Source organism: Aquarana catesbeiana, linkage group LG03, assembly GCF_042186555.1.
Source record: "Aquarana catesbeiana isolate 2022-GZ linkage group LG03, ASM4218655v1, whole genome shotgun sequence".
Classification (NCBI taxonomy): Eukaryota; Metazoa; Chordata; class Amphibia; order Anura; family Ranidae; genus Aquarana; species Aquarana catesbeiana.
The window spans coordinates 155,711,112-155,731,669 of NC_133326.1; the positions used below are offsets into that span (position 1 = coordinate 155,711,112).

A 20,558-nucleotide genomic window follows, 5' to 3' on the forward strand; every position below is an offset into this window, starting at 1 on the left:
ACTCTATATCGTCAATTACTAATATGACTTTTAATATGAAATTATAGATGCATCTCCGAGGAAACAGATTGGTAGTCTCAGTCTGTGAAATGTGTTGAGTTACACTTATCCTGCTACTGAAATCAACCCCAGTGTATTTAATATTTTGAAATCTGAATATCAATGTGGTTTTGATCTTTATTTTGAATTTTATGTTTTACAATTTTAACAGTTACTTTGTCATAAATAAGAAATTCATGTGTGTGTTGTATAGTTTTATGTAGGGAAATGTCGATTTATCACCCTAAGATTCCTGCCTTGCTATGTGAGTTTTTGTTCTTCAGATCTAATTTGGACGTGGTGGTGCTATGATTATCAATAATTGCACGGTGCTTTTATGAAAAAGAAAAAAGGTTTTGGCTTTGCTTTAAACAACAAACGCATTTTTCTACTAGGCACAGGTAAAACATTTTATTCATTTCCTGTTGTATGTGCCGCCTGGTGACACCATGCAAGCCACAGAAAAAAAATATTAGTAACACAAGTTCTATATTGTAAGCATTATATGCGATGATTTCTTTTATCAGCTGAGCTGCTGGCAAATGTAGTTTTTCTCTAGCAGGTAAAAGCAAGGTTCACCACAAGCCTTGGGGAACTTTCACACTGGTTCACTTCAAAACTGACAGTAAAACAAATATGCATTAACTGGAGTGTCTTTGCTGCGCTTTTGCAGCGTTTGCGGTGCAGTTTTTAATTGGCGACTGGCTCACGCCAATATACGTCGGCAGAAGGGCACGTACAGGCAGATTAATGTACCTGTATGTTGCCCTTTAAGAAGCGGTTTGCGGGCACGCACAGGGATACCCGCGATCGTCTCATGGAGAGGAAGAACGGGGAAATGCATTTCCCCGTTCGGCCTAGTGACAGGACACTGATCACAGCTCCCTGTAATCGGGAGCGGTGATCAGTGTCGTGTCACACATAGCCAAGCCCCCCCCACAGTTAGAATCACTCCCTAGGACACACTTAACCCCTTCACTGCCCCATAGTGGTTATCCCCTTCACTGCCAGTCACATTTACACAGTAATCAATGCATTTTTAATTGCACTGATCGCTGTATAAATGTGAATGGTCCACAAATCACACCAAAAGTGTCCGATCTGTCCGCCATAATGCCGCAGTCACGATAAAAATCGCTGATCGCCGCCATTACTAGTAAAAAAAAAAAATATTAATAAAAATGCCATAAAACTATCACCTATTTTGTAGTCGCTATAACTTTTGCGCAAACCAATCAATAAACGCTTATTGCGATTTTTTTTTTTACCAAAAATATGTAGAAGAATACGTATCTGCCTAAACTGAGGAAAAAAATGTTTTTTTATATATTTTTTGGGGGATATTTATTATAGCAAAAAGTAAAAAATAATGCATTTTTTTTCAAAATTTTGCTATTTTTTTGTTTATAGCGCAAAAAAATAAAAACTGCAGAGGTGATAAAATACCACTAAAAGAAAGCTCTATTTTTTGGGAAAAAAGGACGTTGATTTTGTTTGGGAGCCACGTCGCACAACCGCGCAATTGTCAGTTAAAGTGACACAGTGCCGAATCGCAAAAAGTGCTCTGGTCTTTGGGCAGCCAAATGGTCCGGGGCTTAAATGGTTAAAGGACACATGACTCAAAAGCTGCACCAAATAGGCTTAGTGGGGGTGTTTTTGAGGCATTTTTTGAAGCGTTTTTGAGCCATTTTTGATGCGGTTTATATTAATTTCAATGGGGAGGAACATTTTTGGTGCGCTTTTTTTAACTCCCCAAACATGCTCCAAAAATGCTGCAAGCAGGATTTTTTTCACCGCAACGGAAGCACACCGCCCCAGTGTGAACACATTCATTGCTTTTAAAGGGTAGCAGTTTTCTTAAGCTTTTCAGGTGCTTTTTTTAACGTGAAAGCGCTTGGAAAAACTCCTCAGTGTGAAAGCAGCCTTATAATATACATTTTTTTTCAACTGAAACCCATTGCATTGACACAATACAGATAAGTTACTCTTATCATGGCTTAAAAAAGAATGTGTATAAGGAAACACATTTCTAAGAAGTATTTTCAAGCACAGATACCTGTTTTTTTGCATTTCAGTGCTTCATGGTCAGTGTTTTTCTTATACAAATATAGATAATGAGGTATTACTGTATTCACAATTAATAGAAGTATTAAACCCAAAAGCAAACATTTATATTATATTCCAGCTTACCTATTTTTAGATGTGACCGCTGTATTAGTTTCCTTTTTTAGGCTTTCTTTCTTCTATTTTTCAGATTCTCAAGCTCCCTAGCAGAATGTATCAGTTTACATAGATGAGACAATCAATTTATCACTGGCAGGGGTGATTAAAATAATCAGCTTTTATTTATATAAAATCTTTGTGGTTGATATACTAAAACCGGAGAGTGTCAAAATCTGGCGCAGCTGTACATGGTAGTCAATCAGCTTCTAACTTCAGCTTTGACAAAAAAAAAAAAAAACTGGAAGCTGATTGGTTTCTATGCAGAGCTGCACCAAATTTAGCACTCTCCAGTTTTAGTAAATCAACCCCTTTATCCTAAAAAGAAAAAAATGGTTTGCTGTAACTGATTTAAAGTGGAGTTCCACCCAAAGTGGAAGCTCCGCTTATTTGTTTCCTCCCCCCTTCGATGCCACATTTGGCACCTTTCGGGGGGGGTACCTGTTTTTAACAGATACCCGTCCCCACTTCCGAGAGATCTCATCACAGCGAGATCACTCGCAAGTTCACCACCCCTCCTTCTCCCGCCGCTGGGCCAATCTGAAAGCGCAGCGTGCTTCACTGATGGTTTCCCTTACAGGCAATGGTGGTGGCAGCACCTGAGAGCCGATGGAAACATCGTCTGGGGTCCCAATATTAAAAGTTAGCAGCTATAGTATGTGTTACTGGCCAGATCAGCAGGTGAAAACAGAGAGAAACAAGCCAAGAAAAGAAAAAACGAATGCAGCCACCACATCTAATAATTGCTAAGCTGCAATATATTATATTTTTGTTTTCTGATTGAGAAAATTGAGTACTGTCCGTGATACTTTTTTTATTTGCACTAACAATTTTTCAGGACAAGCTTTCGGGGTATGCAGTACTGCTTGGACCTTGAAGAAGGGGACATACCCCAAAAGCTTGTCCTGAAAAATTGTATGTTAGTGCAAATAAAAAAAGTATCACGGACAGTACTCAATTTTCTCTGTCACAATTGCACTAATACGGCTACAATCAAATCAAGTATGTTTTCTGATTTAAAGACAACTGCCATGTAACAATGGCAACATTTAAAGAAGAAAATAGACATTATTTCTCAACAAAGGTAAGTAACATTTGATTTAGCACAGCCATTCTCTACCAGGGTTCCTGCAGAGGTTGCCAGGGGCTCCATGAGCAGTGAAAATTGACCTCCCATTTGATGATGATTGCATAGTTTCAGGGCCAACTCCACTTGGCAGAGCCAGCTGCAGGACACCAATTATCTTTTTAGCTGTCTGTAAGGGGGCTTTCTTCCCATTAGCTAACAAGGTAAGGTGCATTTTCCCCATTGACCCCAATTCAGTTGTTTTAGAAAAGGTTCCCCAAGAATTGAAAAGAATTTCAAAGGATCCTCTATGGCAGGGGTCTCCAAACTTTCTAAGCAAAGGGCCAATTTACTGTCCTTCAGGCTTTAGGGGGGCCAGACTGTGCCTAGTGGGTGTAGAAAATGCCCTGGGATCAGTGCCCCATCCTTGGTTTTAATTGAAGAAATAGTTGAGATCAATGAGAAGACTAGTGCCCCATTATTGGTGTCAGTAGGGGGAATGGTGTCCCATCATTGGTGTCAGTTGGTGGAATAGTACCCCAAGGTCCAGATAAAGGCAAGCAAAGGGCAACATCCAGCCCCTGGGCCACAGTTTGAAGACCACTGCTCTATGGTAAAAAAATGAGAGACTGATTTAGCATGACAGTTTTTTACACGAGAAGGATGTTGTCTCATAAAGAAAAGCAGCAGTCTTTCCAGTCCTTACAAATGACAAAGTTTTAAAGACAGTTGTCAAACGTGTCATGGATCTATATGGCCACTGGGCTCTATTAATCAACATGCAGCAATTAGCACATCTTCCCATCACTTGGCCATCTGAATTTTTGTACAAATATTTACAGAAATAGGTAACATTCCTTAGGACATAGTAATTCCACGTTTCTTAATCATAGCAGAGAGTGTACTCAGGGCTTCCTGTAGTCCATCACCAGAAATGGCAGAACATCCAAGTATTTCCCAGGCATGTCCAGTCCACTTATCCAGCTCCAACTCCAATACCAGGTCAGAAGGTTGTTTTGTATCTTGCAGATCTTGCTTGTTGGCAAGTATAATAAATGGCACACCTTCCATGTCAGATTCTCCTAAGATCGTATGCAAAAGTTGTTTGGCATCTGTTTGTCTTTCTCTATCCTTGCAGTCCACCACAAACATCATACCTTGTGTATTTGCAAAATAATGCTTGTAGAAAGGCCATGTTTCAGGATTTAAGCTAACATCCCACACAGTGAAAGAAACTCCATTGATAGGGTCCAGAGTCTCTACATTGAATCCAGCCGTTGAGATGGTGGCAACTTTCTCCTTTAGCTTTAGTTGATAAAGGGTGGTGGTTTTGCCAGAGTGATCAAGACCGAGGAGGAGAACACGAGCTCTCACAGGGTACCATGCAGAAAGGCATATCTTCACCTTGCTAATCAGACTGCCCATGATCGAATCCAATAAAACTGGCAGAAACAGCGGGCAAAATATTATATTTCCTGGTTTAGGAAAATGAATGAACGATCCTGTTGATGTGTGATATAATGTGCAATATCACCTCTCAAATAAATGAACTGAAGCACAGCCCACAATGATGTGAATGGCAGTATTGTGTTCCTTTACGCAACTCCTTGCCCTTTTGAACATTACAATGTTGTTTTGCTGGTTTATAGCTTTGCATGCACTTCCTATTGGTTGTCATTCTTCATTGTATTTCTGGAATTGTCTAAAGCTCACGTTTCAGGTTAGTTTGTTCCATGCTAGATTGCATGCTGATTGTAAGAGTGTTTGAGCTTGCATAAAAAATGTTGTAGTTGTATAAGGGTTTTGACATTTTTTAGACATTTTGTATGATATCATTGTAACAGTTTAACAAAAGGTTTGTATACAATGTGAATTTAAGGTGTTATTGAATAAAAATAAAAATAAAAAGAGTAACTAATAATAAGCGGTAGTAAAACGCATACATAAAAAAAAAAAAAATCCCCTGCAAAGCAATGGCATATCGTGCCGATATGCATTGCATGCTAGCACATTATGAAATGCTTACCTTAGAACGAAGTCCTCCAGTCTATGGGACTTGAACATGAATAATCAAAAGTGCTCATTCTAAAGGCTTATACGCAAGTTATTTTCATAAAAAGTGTTTGGGTACCTGGGTCCTGCCCCAGGGGACATGGATCAATGCAAAAAAAAGTTTTAAAAATGGCCGTTTTTTTCGGGAGCAGTAATTTTAATAATGCTTAAAGTGAAACAATAAAAGTGTAATATTCCTTTAAATTTCATACCTGGAGGGTGTCTATAGTATGCCTGTAAAGGGGCGCATGTTTCCCGTGTTTAGAACAGTCTGACAGCAAAATGACATTTCAAAGGAAAAAAAGTCATTTACAACTATTGGCGGCTATTAATGAATTGTCGTTTTTTTTTATCAATGAACTTTTATGTGTATTGTCGGACCAACAATTCATTAATAGCCGCAAGTAGTTTTAAATGACTTTTTTTCCTTTGAAGTGTCATTTTGCTGTCAGACTGTTCTAAACACAGGAAACATGCGCCCCTTTACAGGCATACTATAGACACCCCCCAGGTACGAAATTTAAAGGAATATTACACTTTTATTGTCTCACTTTAAGCATTATTAAAATCACTGCTCCTGAAAAAACAGCCGTTTTTAAAACTTCTTTTTGCATTGATCCATGTCCCCTGGGGCAGGACCCAGGTCCCCAGACACGTTTTATGACAATACCATCCATATAAGCCTTTAAAATTAGCACTTTTGATTTCTCCCATAGACTTCTAAAGGGTGTTCCGTGGCTTTCGAATTTGCTGCAAACACCCCAAATTGTTCGCTGTTCGGCGAACTGGCGAACAGCCGATGTTCGAGTCGAACATGAGTTCAACTCGAACTCGAAGCTCATCCCTACTCTGAAGGTACGGCATGGGTATGCCATCTCTTCAGAGTGCATGTGCCAGTGATGTCACCGGCTGCATCCCGTATGAATATCTCCTAAACGTGCAAGTTTAGGAGATATTCACTGTACCTACAGGTAAGCCATATTATAGGCTTACCTGTAGGTGCAAGTTAAAAAGTGGACTGTACGGAAATCTCCTACATTGGTACTAGCAGAAACAATTCACAGAATGAATAATACAATGTCCCATGCTAAGATGGTAGCCATCGATCAAAATCAAATTCCAAAATTTGAAAAACTTTGGCATCCTTGGATAAAACAACAGTTCCTGTCAAATTTCAATGACTCTGTCCTGTTGCCATGGTAACAAATTAAATGACTTACAGAGACACCCATTCTAAGGCTTCAAAGAGAACTAAAAAGAATAATAAACTGACGAGCGGGACAACCTTGTGGACCATACCTCTACCTTTCAACCCTTTTTCTTCTTTCTCTTTCCTTTTCTCCACCATACGATTAAAGCTCATTATCAGAATTTATTTGACCTATATACACTCTACTTATAAACAATATGTATAGTAGGTATAAATCATTTAAATACCTACAAAAGTAACTAAGGAAATTATATATATCTTTAATTTAGGTTTACGTGAACCCAATGTTTAATATTTGAAATTTCATGATATTTACCTATATAAACCCTACTGTAAAACAATGAGCTTACTTTATAGATCCTTGTAAACTTACTTTATGTATCTTTATGTATCTTTATAACATTGTATACTCAATAAACTTCTTTTGACAAGGAAAAAAAAAAAAAAGTGGACTGTACTTCCTTAGACTGTATTCACACCTGGGTGTTTTGAATCGTTGGCAGAATCGCTGCGATTCTGATCATGATTTCAAACGCTCTGCTAAAATGACAAATCACACTACACAAATGTTGGATGCCATTCATTTTAATGGCATCTAAAACCGCGGTGTGGATCTGCCGCGACTGTCATTCTGCAGTTGTGACAAACCACATTGCTTGAAGCTTCTCGCCCAAAAGAAGCTCCTGATCCTTTTTTGGGAGACAAACTGCAAGACAAGCTTCAAGCGAGGCAGTTTGCCGCAATGCAATTTATTGTGCAACAATTGTGGCAGAACTGCACCGAGTTTTTAGGTGCCATTAAAATGAAAATGTATTTGCGCGTCGGAATTGCATACACACGAATGCATTTTCGGATAGGAACTTTTTCTGACTGAGAAATTGAGAACCTGCTCTCATTCTTTTGCTGGCGGGAATTCTGCCAGCAAAAGTCCGATGGAGCATACACACGGTCACATTTTCCAACCAAAAGCTCTCATCGGTCTTTTGCTGGCCCAATTTCCGATCGTGTGTACAGGGCATGACACTTGTAATGGTGTCTAAAGCTTGAACACATAGGTTAACGATGAGAGGAGTTTAGTGGCAGAGAAAAAAAAACACTTGATGCCCCTAGATGCAGCTGGAAAAATGTGTGTATGGGGCCTAATTGTGTCCTGTCCTCCTGTAGACAGGTGCAATCTGCTGTCTCCACTGCAGGTGGCGCGCAGTGCAGAGGGAGGGGAAGTCATGAGGAACATGGTTCCTCTATGTTTCCTGAGTCATTGTGGCAGTGATTGGATGCTGGCCACCCATGTGACTCTAGCAACCATCCTAAGTGTCTATTTAAGACCCTGGCCCTTGGGTTTGGCACGCTTTATGCGAGTGGGTAGTGCAGGGAAAGGTACCTTGTTAGGGACAGTAGTAGTGATAGGGAAAGGTTCCTGATGAGGAGGGAAAGCGTAGGGTTGCTACTTTTCTGGACATCTTCCTGATTGGGCACAAGATGGCTCTCAACAGACGCTGTAAGTCTGGTTGGTTCCCAATCTGCCTACATTGTCGGAAACCATGAGTGTACCTGGTTTGGCCACTTGCTCCCTGGGTTTGTTGTGAACCGTTGCTGCATTACTTAAATACAGGTTTCTATTGCACCAATTGCACCCCACCTACACCCCTATTTATGAAGTCTTTGCAGCACATTCTGGCTTTCAAAGTCTGAGATGTGCAATTTCCATCAATAGGGTGGCTCTTTTGTCTTGCAGGGTCCTCTGGAGCCATGCTGACGGACAGAATCTTGATGTCCTTGTTACTTTGTTGTCACTATGGCTGACATCTTTTTCTGGTCTTCATTTAGAGATATACATTTTAGCCATCCTAATTGGCCTGCCAGGGATAAAGTAACACCCATATAGTACATGCTAAAGGAAGTTACTTCATCTGGGCACCCACATCATCCCAAAATTGTACAATGTGCTATGCGTGTGCAGGCAAGACCAGAGCATTTATGGCAAAAGTAAAATACTGAGCCTCTTCAGCCATGGGCGCTTACCTGCTAGCAATTTATAAAAAACAAACTTATGCTCTGCTTTAAATAAACTGCAGATTTAAAAATAGAAACCTTGAAAAACAAGAAACATAAATCTCCAGTATCGCTGTTTAATCAATAAAAGCAAAACAGGTTTAGCAAGAGGCACATGCAGAGAATGTAGATTACTTTCAAGTAGAACTGTAGGCGAAAAATAAATTCAGAATCTTCTTAATCCTATTTACATCAGAGTTTTATTTGCAGCTAAGACGTTTGCCACAACATATAAAATAAAATGGTCGTTAAGGTAAAAGGTTTGTTTACCTTAATGCATTCTCTGCGTTAGGGTAAAAAACCTTTTAAAGAGGAAGTAAACCCTGATGGGTTTTACTTCCTCTTTTGCTCCCCGCAAGGCCTGCAAATGAATTATACGACACTTACCTGCAAACGAATCCCGCGCTGTCCACTGAGCAGGCCGCGTCCATCTTCACCCCTCTTCCTTCCGGGGCCACGGACTCGCTGGGGGAAGAAACGGCGCGGTGGTCTGTTTCTTCGCAGCGCATTTCACTACAAGTGAAATATCTCCTAAACGGTGCACGTTTAGGAGATATTTCCACTACCTATAGGTAAGCCTTATTCTAGGCTTACCTATAGGTAAAAGTCAACAAAAAGGGTTTACAACCAATTTAATAGTAGCTCCCTTTAAATACTCACCTAGGCTCGATCTCCATCCAGGGCTGTGCACATCTGCAGCAGCTCTTCTCCCCTCTCTCACAGGCTTGGCTGACAGCAGCAGGAGCCATTGCCACCAGAACTTTCTGCCCAGTTTCCCAACAACGTCCTGCACTCGAGTATGGTGTTCAGATAGCAGAGGACTTTCGCTGTTCTTTTATCACTTTCAATCTTTAAATGAACACCAAGCCTTGGTGCCCTCTTACAACTGGGGTAGTTATAATACACTGTATTCTGAAAGAACAAAACAAAGGGTGCACCAACCTAGCACATTATCATTAAACACCATTTATTGATGAAATACAAACACATTTTATACTCATAATGGTTGGGGACCCCTGCATTAGCCAGCTCTTGTTAGGAAATGCGGCCCGAGCCCACTGGGCAAATGCTACCACGGCTGTCTAGTAGAGTAAAAGTACATTCACTCTGCCACCAACATGTTCATTGCATAAATACGGTATGTACAACAATAAATATATACTTTGTGTACACAAACAGTATGGAGCATAAATGTAAAAAAATGACATTTGGTGTAACACCAGGCTAATGCTTATGTTAAACATGACCTGTCTAAGGCCCGGTTCACACTGATGCGAGTTCATAACGAATGCGATGCGTCAAAAACACTTTAAATTCGCATGTCATCCCTAAAGTCATTGTTTTTAATGATGGTCTTTCACATACATGCGTTGCGATTCCTCTATGAATGCGATGCGATATAAAAAAGGGTCTTGTGTGAGTTTACTGCATTGCGTTGCAAATTTAGTCTCCATAGACATCAATGTAAATCGTTCTTGAATCGCATTGATGGATCACATATGTGCGAATTCGTCACCTCCGGCTCCTCCTCCATACTCTCCACACACTCCACAAAAACCAGGACAGGAAGTTTGGGTTCCATTGGGCAGACAGAAATCGCAGTCACCTCCCAAAATGACAACTCATTCCAGTAGAATCGCAGTAAATTCGCAACAAACATGTAATGAATTTACAAAGAAGAGTCGCAACGCAATCGGGTCAAAATCACGCTAAATTCACAACGCATCAGTGTGAACAGGGCCTAAAACGTTCCTAAAGTAACAGGGCTGAGCTGCAGACACATTGTGGTTGAACTCACAAATGCAGGAGCTTCTACTGCTCAGTGAAATCCTTGAATGAATGACAGCTAAATATCAGGGGGTGGGCTTGATCTGACCTTAAAGTGTACGTACAGTATATGTTTGGCCAAAACTTTTTTTTGTGTGTTGTATAGAGTATGGAAGGTTTAAAACTCTGCCAGGTTATTTTTTGCTGTTTGTGTACCATTGGAGAAATATCCCTTCACTTCCTGTCTCAGAAATACAACAAGGAGTAAGAAGATTTCTCCCAAAGTAAGGGGAGTTCCTTTGTTAGACCTTCTTTGAACAAGTATCCCCATTGGATGATTTCCCCTTGCCTCTTGTTTGACAAATCTAAAATTTTGGATTTTTCCTCGCTTCCTGTCTTGATGACAATGGTCACTGTGTACCAATAGGTGAAACCTTGTGAGTTGCCACACTAAACCTAAATAACCTAAATAAACACAAAAAATAATATAATCAGCTGCCCGCACTTCCCACACTTCCACAAACTGTGATAATACAATATATATAAACACTGTGCAGCACTAATATGTATAAAAACCAATACTAATGTAAATATAAATCCAATAAACTATATATAGCAAAGATATTTATAACATAACACCATGTATAAAAGGAATATATAAATCAAAAGTTATCTTGCTCCATGATATTGCACTCAGTCCTCAATGAGGTTAATATAAAACTAAACGACAATAGTCCATATAAAAAATATAAAGTGTTCATGCTCCGTGAATATCAATTAATCCTTGATGAAGTATTTAAACCAAACAGCAGAAGTTCATATTAACATCAATCATGTGATACACACAACCCCCACCGGGTGTTCTCTCACTATAGGGGCTTAAATAATAAGCCTGTAATAGATAGCAGTAGCCTGCAGAGATCCTCCTTTGCTTCCTTTATCCTATGCAGGTTTGTGGAACATTTATATGGAACACAGGACACCTGCTCCTTCCCATAATAACCCAGCTCAGAGGACTCTATTTTCTCCTGGTATGTTCAGAAAAATCTTCTCATAAATCACATGCGGGAAATGACAGTGGCATGCAATAGCGTAATACAGTTTAAAAAAATGTAATTGCACATAAAACTCCACATATATACAACTCACATTTCAAATGAATAAAAATGCCTTTTAAAGTGCTATATTGCTGAGGGGTGATAGAGTCACCTGTGGTCCGACTCTGCAGCCCCAGTTTTAACGGTGTTCCCCCTGTCCTATGTCAGCTCTCCTGCACTTCCTGGTGCCTCTCTCGTCAGCCGATCAAGCTCCTCCTAGTGGTTTTGTCACTCTCGTGACTTCTTCAGGAGATTCTATCACCCCTCAGCACTATAGCACTTTAAGAGGCATTTTTATTCATTTGAAATGTGAGTTGTATATATGTGGAGTTTTATGTGCAATTAAACATTTTTAAATTGTATTACGCTATTGCATGCCTCTGTCATTTCCCACATGTGATGTATGAGGAGATTTTCCTGAACATACCAGGAGAAAATAGAAACCTCTGAGCTGGGTTATTATGGGAAGGAGCAGGTGTCCTGTGTTCCATATAAATGTTCCACACACCTACACAGGATAAAGGAAGCAAAGGAGGATCTCTGCAGGCTACTGCTATCAGCGGCGTCTCCAGCTTTCATGTATATATATATATATATATATATATATATATATATATATATATATATATATATATATATATATATATATATATCCTGGGGCCCTTTACTACGATCCCACAACGGGCCCTTTCACATGTTCTGCAGTGAGCTCCCTCCCTACTGTATTAGGGCTCCCCAGGGTGGCAGAAAACAAGAGATATATGTCACCAGCATACCAAGAAAATATAAGGGTCCAAAGCAGTGGGAGAACAATCAGGGTTTCAAAGGTTGTCTTGCCACTGGGCCCTGGTGTTCTGCCACTGTGGGGTTCCCCAGCCTCCTCTTGCTGTCCTGCTTCTGCTGTTGACAGCGCTGGTCTGGCATCTCTTGGAATTTACAGGCCGGTTCTCCTGTCCGAAGGACGGGAGAAACCAGTCTGTTTTTTCAGTAACTGAGAGTCCTGGTGGAGTCCTTCCTGCAACTCGCTCTTCTCCCTGGCGTGTCTAGTGGCAGCTAGGTGGGCTAGCATTTCTACAAAGGAGCAAGTGGAGCTGGAATCAGTGGCCACAGGGAAGCAGAAGGAGAGATGTTATGCTGTTCACTCTGTTTGTGCTACTTTTTCCAAGCGACTGAGAGTTCCTGCCTGTAATGGGCCTTTGCTGAATTAGCAATACAACTGCTGGTGTTAAGTTCATTTAAGAAAGGAAGGGGCGAACGTTCAACTGCGATAGTTACGGCAGTACATAAGCTAAGGACACTAGAAACTACTCATAAACGCTCCCCGACGGTTGAACTGCTTACGGAGGTTTCTTCTGCTCGCACCCAGCTTAGAGAGTTATATGAGGCATCAGCCCGCACGTTTGCGAACAAACTAGCTTTTCATCAATATAAATTTAGAGATAAATGTGGTAGATCCCTGGCTCGTACCCTCCACACCAAACAACCTAACTCCTTTATACCTCATATACGGGACAGCTCTGGGAAAACTGTCTCCTCACCTTCCGAGATGGGACAGGTGTTCCGGGACTTTTATCAATCCCTATATAATATACCTGCAGCGAGCTCCACTGATCCTCCCCTCACTACAGCGGAAACACAAGCCTTATACATCGAGCAAACTGCATTACCCACTCTAGATGGCGAGACGATAGAGGACCTTGAGGCCCCGATTTCGGAAGACGAGGTTGCCCGCGCCATTACTTCTACCCCATCTGGTAAAAGCCCGGGTCCTGATGGCTTTACTCCGAAATTCTATAAACAATTTGCTACCCTTCTTACTCCCTTCTTGACAAAAGTATTTAACTCCATCTCTGAACGATCAGTGTTCCCACCACAAACCTTAGAGGCACATATTACCCTCATCCCCAAACCAGACAAAGACCTGAATGTTTGCGCTAATTACCGACCTATTTCGCTAATAGGAGTAGATCTAAAGGTGTACGCAAAAATTTTAGCTAATAGGTTGCAACCATTGTTACCCCGTTTAATACACCTAGATCAGGTTGGCTTTGTGAGTGGAAGGGAGGCGCGTGACAACACCCTAAAAACACTCCTCATTGCTGATTATGCTCGGGCCCACAATATCCCATTGTGCCTTCTCACAGTCGATGCGGAAAAAGCCTTCGACCGTGTCGACTGGCAATTTCTCCGCTTATCATTACAACAACTAGGTCTAGGCCAAAACATGATCTCCAGAATAATGTCCCTCTACACATCTCCTTCCGCTAGGATTAGACTAAACGGCTCCCTATCCCCTAAGTTTACTATACACAACGGAACGCGGCAGGGGTGCCCCTTGTCCCCCATTCTTTATGTAATTGTCATGGAACACCTAGCCATTGCCCTTAGAAACAATCCGGCCATACATGGCGTTAGAGTAGGCCCACTACACACTAAAATTGCCCTATTTGCTGATGATCTACTCATATTTGTAACCCAACCACAAATTTCTCTACCCTCCATTATGCAGGAGTTTCAGAGGTATGGAGAGGTTAGTAATTTTAAAGTTAATCTAAATAAGTCAGAAATCCTCAACATTTCACTCCCAACAGCGGTTCTACAACAGCTTACGACTTCCTTCCCTTTTAAGACAAGCTCCACATCTATCCGCTATCTAGGAATCCATATTCCAACAGTCTCATCCCAACTATTCTCCAGCAACTTCACCCCTTTACTTACCAGAACTCAAGCGGATCTGACCACATATGCCTCTAAACAGCTCTCCTGGCTGGGTAGGGTGAATGTCTTGAAGATGGATGTTCTCCCTCGATTCTTATACCTTTTCCAGACCATTCCTATCTATATCCCCACCTCGTTCTTCAAAAGGCTCCGTCAGATCTTCTCTAAATTTATATGGCAGGGACGTCGCCCCAGGATAAAACATGACACAATGATTCTCCCGAAAGTCAGGGGGGGTGCGGGGGTCCCAGATGCCTCTATATACCATAAGGCAGCGGTACTCGTGCGTATAGTGGATTGGTTCCACCACTCTTCCTCCAAACTTTGGGTTCAACTAGAGAAATATCTTAATGAGGCTGATCTTTGCGCCCTGCCATGGACCCCTATGGCTGGGCGTGGGGACGGCTTATTCTCCACTGCTCTTACTCGCCAAACTCTCCAGATTTGGGACCGCATGATCTCAGCGAGTAAATTGTCTAAAATCCAGGGCCCAATGACCCCTCTCTTCGGGACTCCGGCTTTCCCCCCAGCAGCGAACAAGTTAAGATTTGGACCCTGGAGTAGGGATAGCCATAGACGTTTAGCACAGGTCTTACGCGCTGACCCATCCTTGAGAACGGACATACCCTCTCGGACGGAATTAGGGACCTCAACAATGTGGTTACAAAGGGGTCAAATAACGTCATACATACGCACTTTCTCATCCATCTCAGAGATACTGGCCGACCCATCAGACTTTGACGAACTGCTTTTACAACCAGACCCACCAATACATGTAGTATCACTGTTGTATTCCCTACTACTGAACGAATATGCCCCTGACCTTCCAACATATACACAGAAATGGGAAGCGGAGCTGCAACACTCCATCTCCCCCACTGATTGGCAAAAAAGCTTTATCCTAACGCATAGGATTTCCCTGGCAACCAAGAACCAAGAAAAAGGGTTTAAATTATTAACGAGGTGGTACAGATGCCCAGTAGATATTAAAAAGTTTAACCCCTCTTTGACAGACGTGTGTTGGAGATGCCTGTCCTCTAGCGGGACAATGCTTCACATCTGGTGGGCTTGCCCTCCAATCTGGAAACTATGGCAAAAGGTCTTTGATCTTTACAGCAGGCTGATGGCGACATCAATCAAACCCACACCAGAGATAGCCCTATTATCTATACTCCCAGGCCCCCTCAAGTCGATTAAAAAAGATGTACTGCGCCACTTTCTGGCAGCAGTTAGGACAGTGATCCCCCGACATTGGAAAACGACAGATGTGCCTTCCTTGGGAGAATGGGTGGTTGAAGTGGACCAGATAAGAGATCTGGAGCGCCTGTTGGCGGAGGAAGTGGGAAAGGAGGAGCAGTTTACCGCCACCTGGACCTCATGGTCCATGTTTCGCTATTCTGATGAGTTTTCCCTTTGGGTCAGAGATACCCCACCCTTACCCGCCGATTAGCCATGCTGGAGTGCCTGGTGCCTCAGGTACCATCCCACACTTCTACTCACGTTCTTATTTCTGACTTTTTCTGTCTCCTCTTTGTTAAGTACTGAACCGACCACTCACATATATAGTTAAAGATCATATCTTTGGACTAGCTAAATGACTTGATTATCTATAATAGGTGAATAAAAGACTTCTACAGCAGTCTAATTCGTTGAGAGGGAACCCTCAGATAACACCAACCCGCAAAACTACAAGGTTCATTATATGTTGGCCCCCACCCGTATATTATTCCTCTCTTAGAATAAAGATTTCAATATACAATATGATTAGGGATGAGCTTCGAGTTCGAGTCGAACTCATGTTCTACTCGAACATTGGCTGTTCGCAAGTTCGCCGAACAGCGAACAATTTGGGGTGTTCGCGGCAAATTCGAATGCCGCGGAACACCCTTTAAAAGTCTATGGGAGAAATCAAAAGTGCTAATTTTAAAGGCTTATATGCAAGTTATTGTCATAAAAAGTGTTTGGGGACCCGGGTCCTGCCCCAGGGGACATGGATCAATGCAAAAAAAAGTTTTAAAAACGGACGTTTTTTCAGGAGCAGTGATTTTATTAATGCTTAAAGTCAAACAATAAAAGTGTAATATCCCTTTAAATTTCGTACCTGGGGGGTGTCTATAGTATGCCTGTAAAGGGGCGCATGTTTCCTGTGTTTAGAACAGTCTGACAGCAAAATGACATTTGGAAGGAAAAAACTCATTTAAAACTACCCGCGGCTATTGCATTGCCGACAATACACATAGAAGTTCATTGATAAAAACGGCATGGGAATTCCCCACAGGGCAACCCCGAACCAAAATAAAAAAAAAAAAATGATGTGGGGGTCCCCCTAAATTCCATACAAGGCCCTTCGGGTCTGGTATGGATATTAAGGGGAACCCCAGCCAAAATTTAAAAAAAAAATTGACGTGGGGTTCCCCCTAAATTCCATACCAGACCCTTCAGGTCTGGTATGGATTTTAAGGGGAACCCCGCGCCAAAAAAAAAAAAAAAAAACGGCGTGGGGTCCCCCTAAAAATCCATACCAGACCCTTATCCGAGCACGCAACCTGGCAGGCCGCAGGAAAAGAGGGGGGGACGAGAGTGCGCCCCCCCCCCCTCCTGAACCGTACCAGGCCACATGCCCTCAACATTGGGAGGGTGCTTTGGGGTAGCCCCCAAAAGCACCTTGTCCCCATGTTGATGAAGACAAGGGCCTCATCCCCACAACCGTGGCCGGTGGTTGTGGGGGTCTGCGGGCGGGGGGCTTATCGGAATCTGGAAGCCCCCTTTACCAAGGGGACCCCCAGATCCCGCCCCCCCCCCTGTGTGAAATGGTAAGGGGTTACTTACCCCTACCATTTCACTAAAAAACTGTCAAAAATGTTAAAAATGACAAGAGACAGTTTTTGACAATTCCTTTATTTAAATGCTTCTTCTTTCTTCCTTCATCTTCTTCTTCTTCTGGTTCTTCTGGCTCTTCTGGTTCTTCCTCCGGCGTTCTCGTCCAGCATCTCCTCCGCGGCGTCTTCTATCTTCTTCTCCTCGGGCCGCTCCGCACCCATGGCATGAGGGGGGAGGCTCCCGCTCTTCTCTTCATCTTCTTCTTCATCTTCATCTTCTTCTTCATCTTCTTCTTCTTCTTCTTCTCTTCTTCATCTCTTCTTCCTTCTTCATTTCTTCTGCGGGCCGCTCCGCATCCATGCATGGAGGGAGGCTCCCGCTGTGTGACGGCGTCTCTTCGTCTGACGGTTCTTAAATAACGGGGGGCGGGGCCATCCGGTGACCCCGCCCCCCTCTGACGCACGGTGAATTGACGGGACTTCCCTGTGACGTCACGGGGAATGCCACAGGGAAGTCCCGTCATGTCCCGTGCGTCAGAGGGGGGCGGGGTCACCGGGTGGCCCCGCCCCCCGTTATTTAAGAACCGTCAGACGAAGAGACGCCGTCACACAGCGGGAGCCTCCCTCCATGCATGGATGCGGAGCGGCCCGCAGAAGAAATGAAGAAGGAAGAAGAGATGAAGAAGAGAAGAAGAAGAAGAAGAAGAAGATGAAGAAGAAGATGAAGATGAAGAAGAAGATGAAGAGAAGAGCGGGAGCCTCCCCCCTCATGCCATGGGTGCGGAGCGGCCCGAGGAGAAGAAGATAGAAGACGCCGCGGAGGAGATGCTGGACGAGAACGCCGGAGGAAGAACCAGAAGAGCCAGAAGAACCAGAAGAAGAAGAAGATGAAGGAAGAAAGAAGAAGCATTTAAATAAAGGAATTGTCAAAAACTGTCTCTTGTCATTTTTAACATTTTTGACAGTTTTTTAGTGAAATGGTAGGGGTAAGTAACCCCTTACCATTTCACACAGGGGGGGGGGCCGGGATCTGGGGGTCCCCTTGTTAAAGGGGGCTTCCAGATTCCGATAAGCCCCCCGCCCGCAGACCCCCACAACCACCGGCCACGGTTGTGGGGATGAGGCCCTTGTCTTCATCAACATGGGGACAAGGTGCTTTGGGGGGCTACCCCAAAGCACCCTCCCAATGTTGAGGGCATGTGGCCTGGTACGGTTCAGGAGGGGGGGGGGCCGCACTCTCGTCCCCCCCTCTTTTCCTGCGGCCTGCCAGGTTGCGTGCTCGGATAAGGGTCTGGTATGGATTTTTAGGGGGACCCCACGCCGTTTTTTTTTTTTTTTTTTGGCGCGGGGTTCCCCTTAAAATCCATACCAGACCTGAAGGGTCTGGTATGGAATTTAGGGGGAACCCCACGTCAATTTTTTTTTTAAATTTTGGCTGGGGTTCCCCTTAATATCCATACCAGACCTGAAGGGCCTTGTATGGAATTTAGGGGGACTCCCACATCATTTTTTTTTTTTAATTTTGGTTCGGGGTTGCCCTGTGGGGAATTCCCATGCCGTTTTTATCAATGAACTTCTATGTGTATTGTCGGCAATGCAATAGCCGCGGTAGTTTTAAATGAGTTTTTTCCTTCAAAATGTCATTTTGCTGTCAGACTGTTCTAAACACGGGAAACATGCGCCCCTTTACAGGCATACTATAGACACCCCCCAGGTATGAAATTTAAAGGGATATTACACTTTTATTGTTTGACGTTAAGCATTATTAAAATCACTGCTCCTGAAAAAACGGCCGTTTTTAAAACTTTTTTTTGCATTGATCCATGTCCCCTGGGGCAGGACCCAGGTCCCCAAACACTTTTATTGACAATAACTTGCATATTAGCCTTTAAAATTAGCACTTTTGATTATTCATGTTCGTGTCCCATAGACTTTAACGGTGTTCGCGTGTTCGAACGAATTTTTTTCCTGTTCGCATGTTCTGGTGCGAACCGAACAGGGGGGTGTTCGGCTCATCCCTAAATATGATATACCAGTAGTTCACCGAAAGCTGTATGCTAAAATGATCACTCCTGTTTATACATGGGTAAAGTACACCTCACTATTCTATGTATACTATATGTGTTGCCAAACTGTAAAGAATGGTATTTTTCTGTTATATTCTTTGTGTTCTTACTTTTGAAAATAAACTAAGATTGAAAACAAGAAAGGAAGGGGCTGGTAGATATGACATATTTACCAGACCCTTCTCCCACTATCCATCTTGAGGGATCCTATTGTGTGTTTGCAGCTGCTGGCAGGAAGGAGAGGAGGGAGGTCGGCAGCACTGCAGGGTAGTCAGGGCACACAGGAGGGCCTGGGCAGCAGAGGAAAAAGTATGGTGCACAGGGAGGGTGATGGGTGTGGCAGGGGGCAATTACTGGAACTGATCCCCTGTATGGCTCTCTCTCCAGCAGCTGAAAGCCAACAGCAGGGAGAGGAGAAGAAGTCAGCTTTCAGCTGCTGCAGAGAGAGTCATACAGGGGATTGGTTCCAGTAATTGTTCCCCGACCGCACCGATCACCCCCCCCGACCACATCTGATTCACCCTTTTGCCTGGGCCCCCCTGCTGGCCCGGGCCCCATACAGGAGGACCGGTGGTACCCCCTTATCCACGGCCCTGGCTGTACATAGGAAACTAACTAGTTTGTGCAGGTGGAAGGAAGAAGAGGACTTTTGTAAATAGGGAGGATGTTGTCCCTGGTTCTGTGTTTGAACATTTTCAAGTTGGACATCCCATAATTTCCCAACCCCATCCAAGTTATTATCCCCTAATAAAAACAACAAAAACAAGCCAAGGACTGTTTTCTGAGTTTGAGGGAATGAAGGCAAATGCTATGTGACTGGGGGTAGTGCTACACATAAATAGAGGGGTGAATCTTCCAAATGGGGCTACAGGCACAATAAAAACTTGACAGGGGATCTAGCTCTTCTCCACTCTATCCAAAACTAGAACTAGAACTTTCAGGGTCCTGGTGCAAGAAGCCATAAAGGGTCCCCTGACCCCTGGCCGGGACCCCCCCCCCCCCCCCCCCCACACACACACACACACACAGTGGCAGAACACCAGAGCCCATATGCAAGTGCCACCTTTCCAATCCTGGTAGTTTTTCCACTGGTGTCAGTCGTTTTTATTTTTGTTATTTCATTTTTTTAATTATTTTTTACTATTTTATTTTTTGTATCTATTTACAATTTTATTATTTTTTTTACAATCTTTAGGAAACCCTGTTGGAGGGCTTTGGTGAAATATCAGGGGTCTTCAGTTTTGAGACAGAGAAAAGAGATTGAGGACACAGCCATCAATCTCCTTCTCTGCAGCCTCATCAGCACAGAATGAATGGACAGGAATAGCTCTGTACAGAGATTCCCGTTCATTCATAAACTGAAGCATAGTAAACACAGTTTACTATATCTCAGTTATGAATGAACAGAGTCAGTGGGTCGGTACAGATCACTGACTCTATGCATTAAGACAA

The 20,558-nt window shown here is 42.9% G+C and overlaps 1 protein-coding gene across 1 annotated transcript; it reads right to left on the bottom strand.

Annotated features, from left to right (window-relative positions):
• Positions 1 to 435: 435 nt before the first annotated feature.
• LOC141131784 (uncharacterized) lies at positions 436 to 4,960 on the bottom strand. Its single transcript, XM_073619440.1, has one exon. It carries the CDS (start codon positions 4,748 to 4,750, stop codon positions 4,184 to 4,186), a length of 567 nt encoding a protein of 188 aa, XP_073475541.1. The 5' UTR covers positions 4,751 to 4,960; the 3' UTR covers positions 436 to 4,183.
• Between the last annotated feature and the right edge of the window lie 15,598 nt (positions 4,961 to 20,558).

Coding starts and splice junctions, on each gene's coding strand:
- LOC141131784 (XM_073619440.1), bottom strand. CDS start 4,750: ATGGGCAGTCTGATTAGCAAGGTGAAGATATGCCTTTCTGCATGGTAC.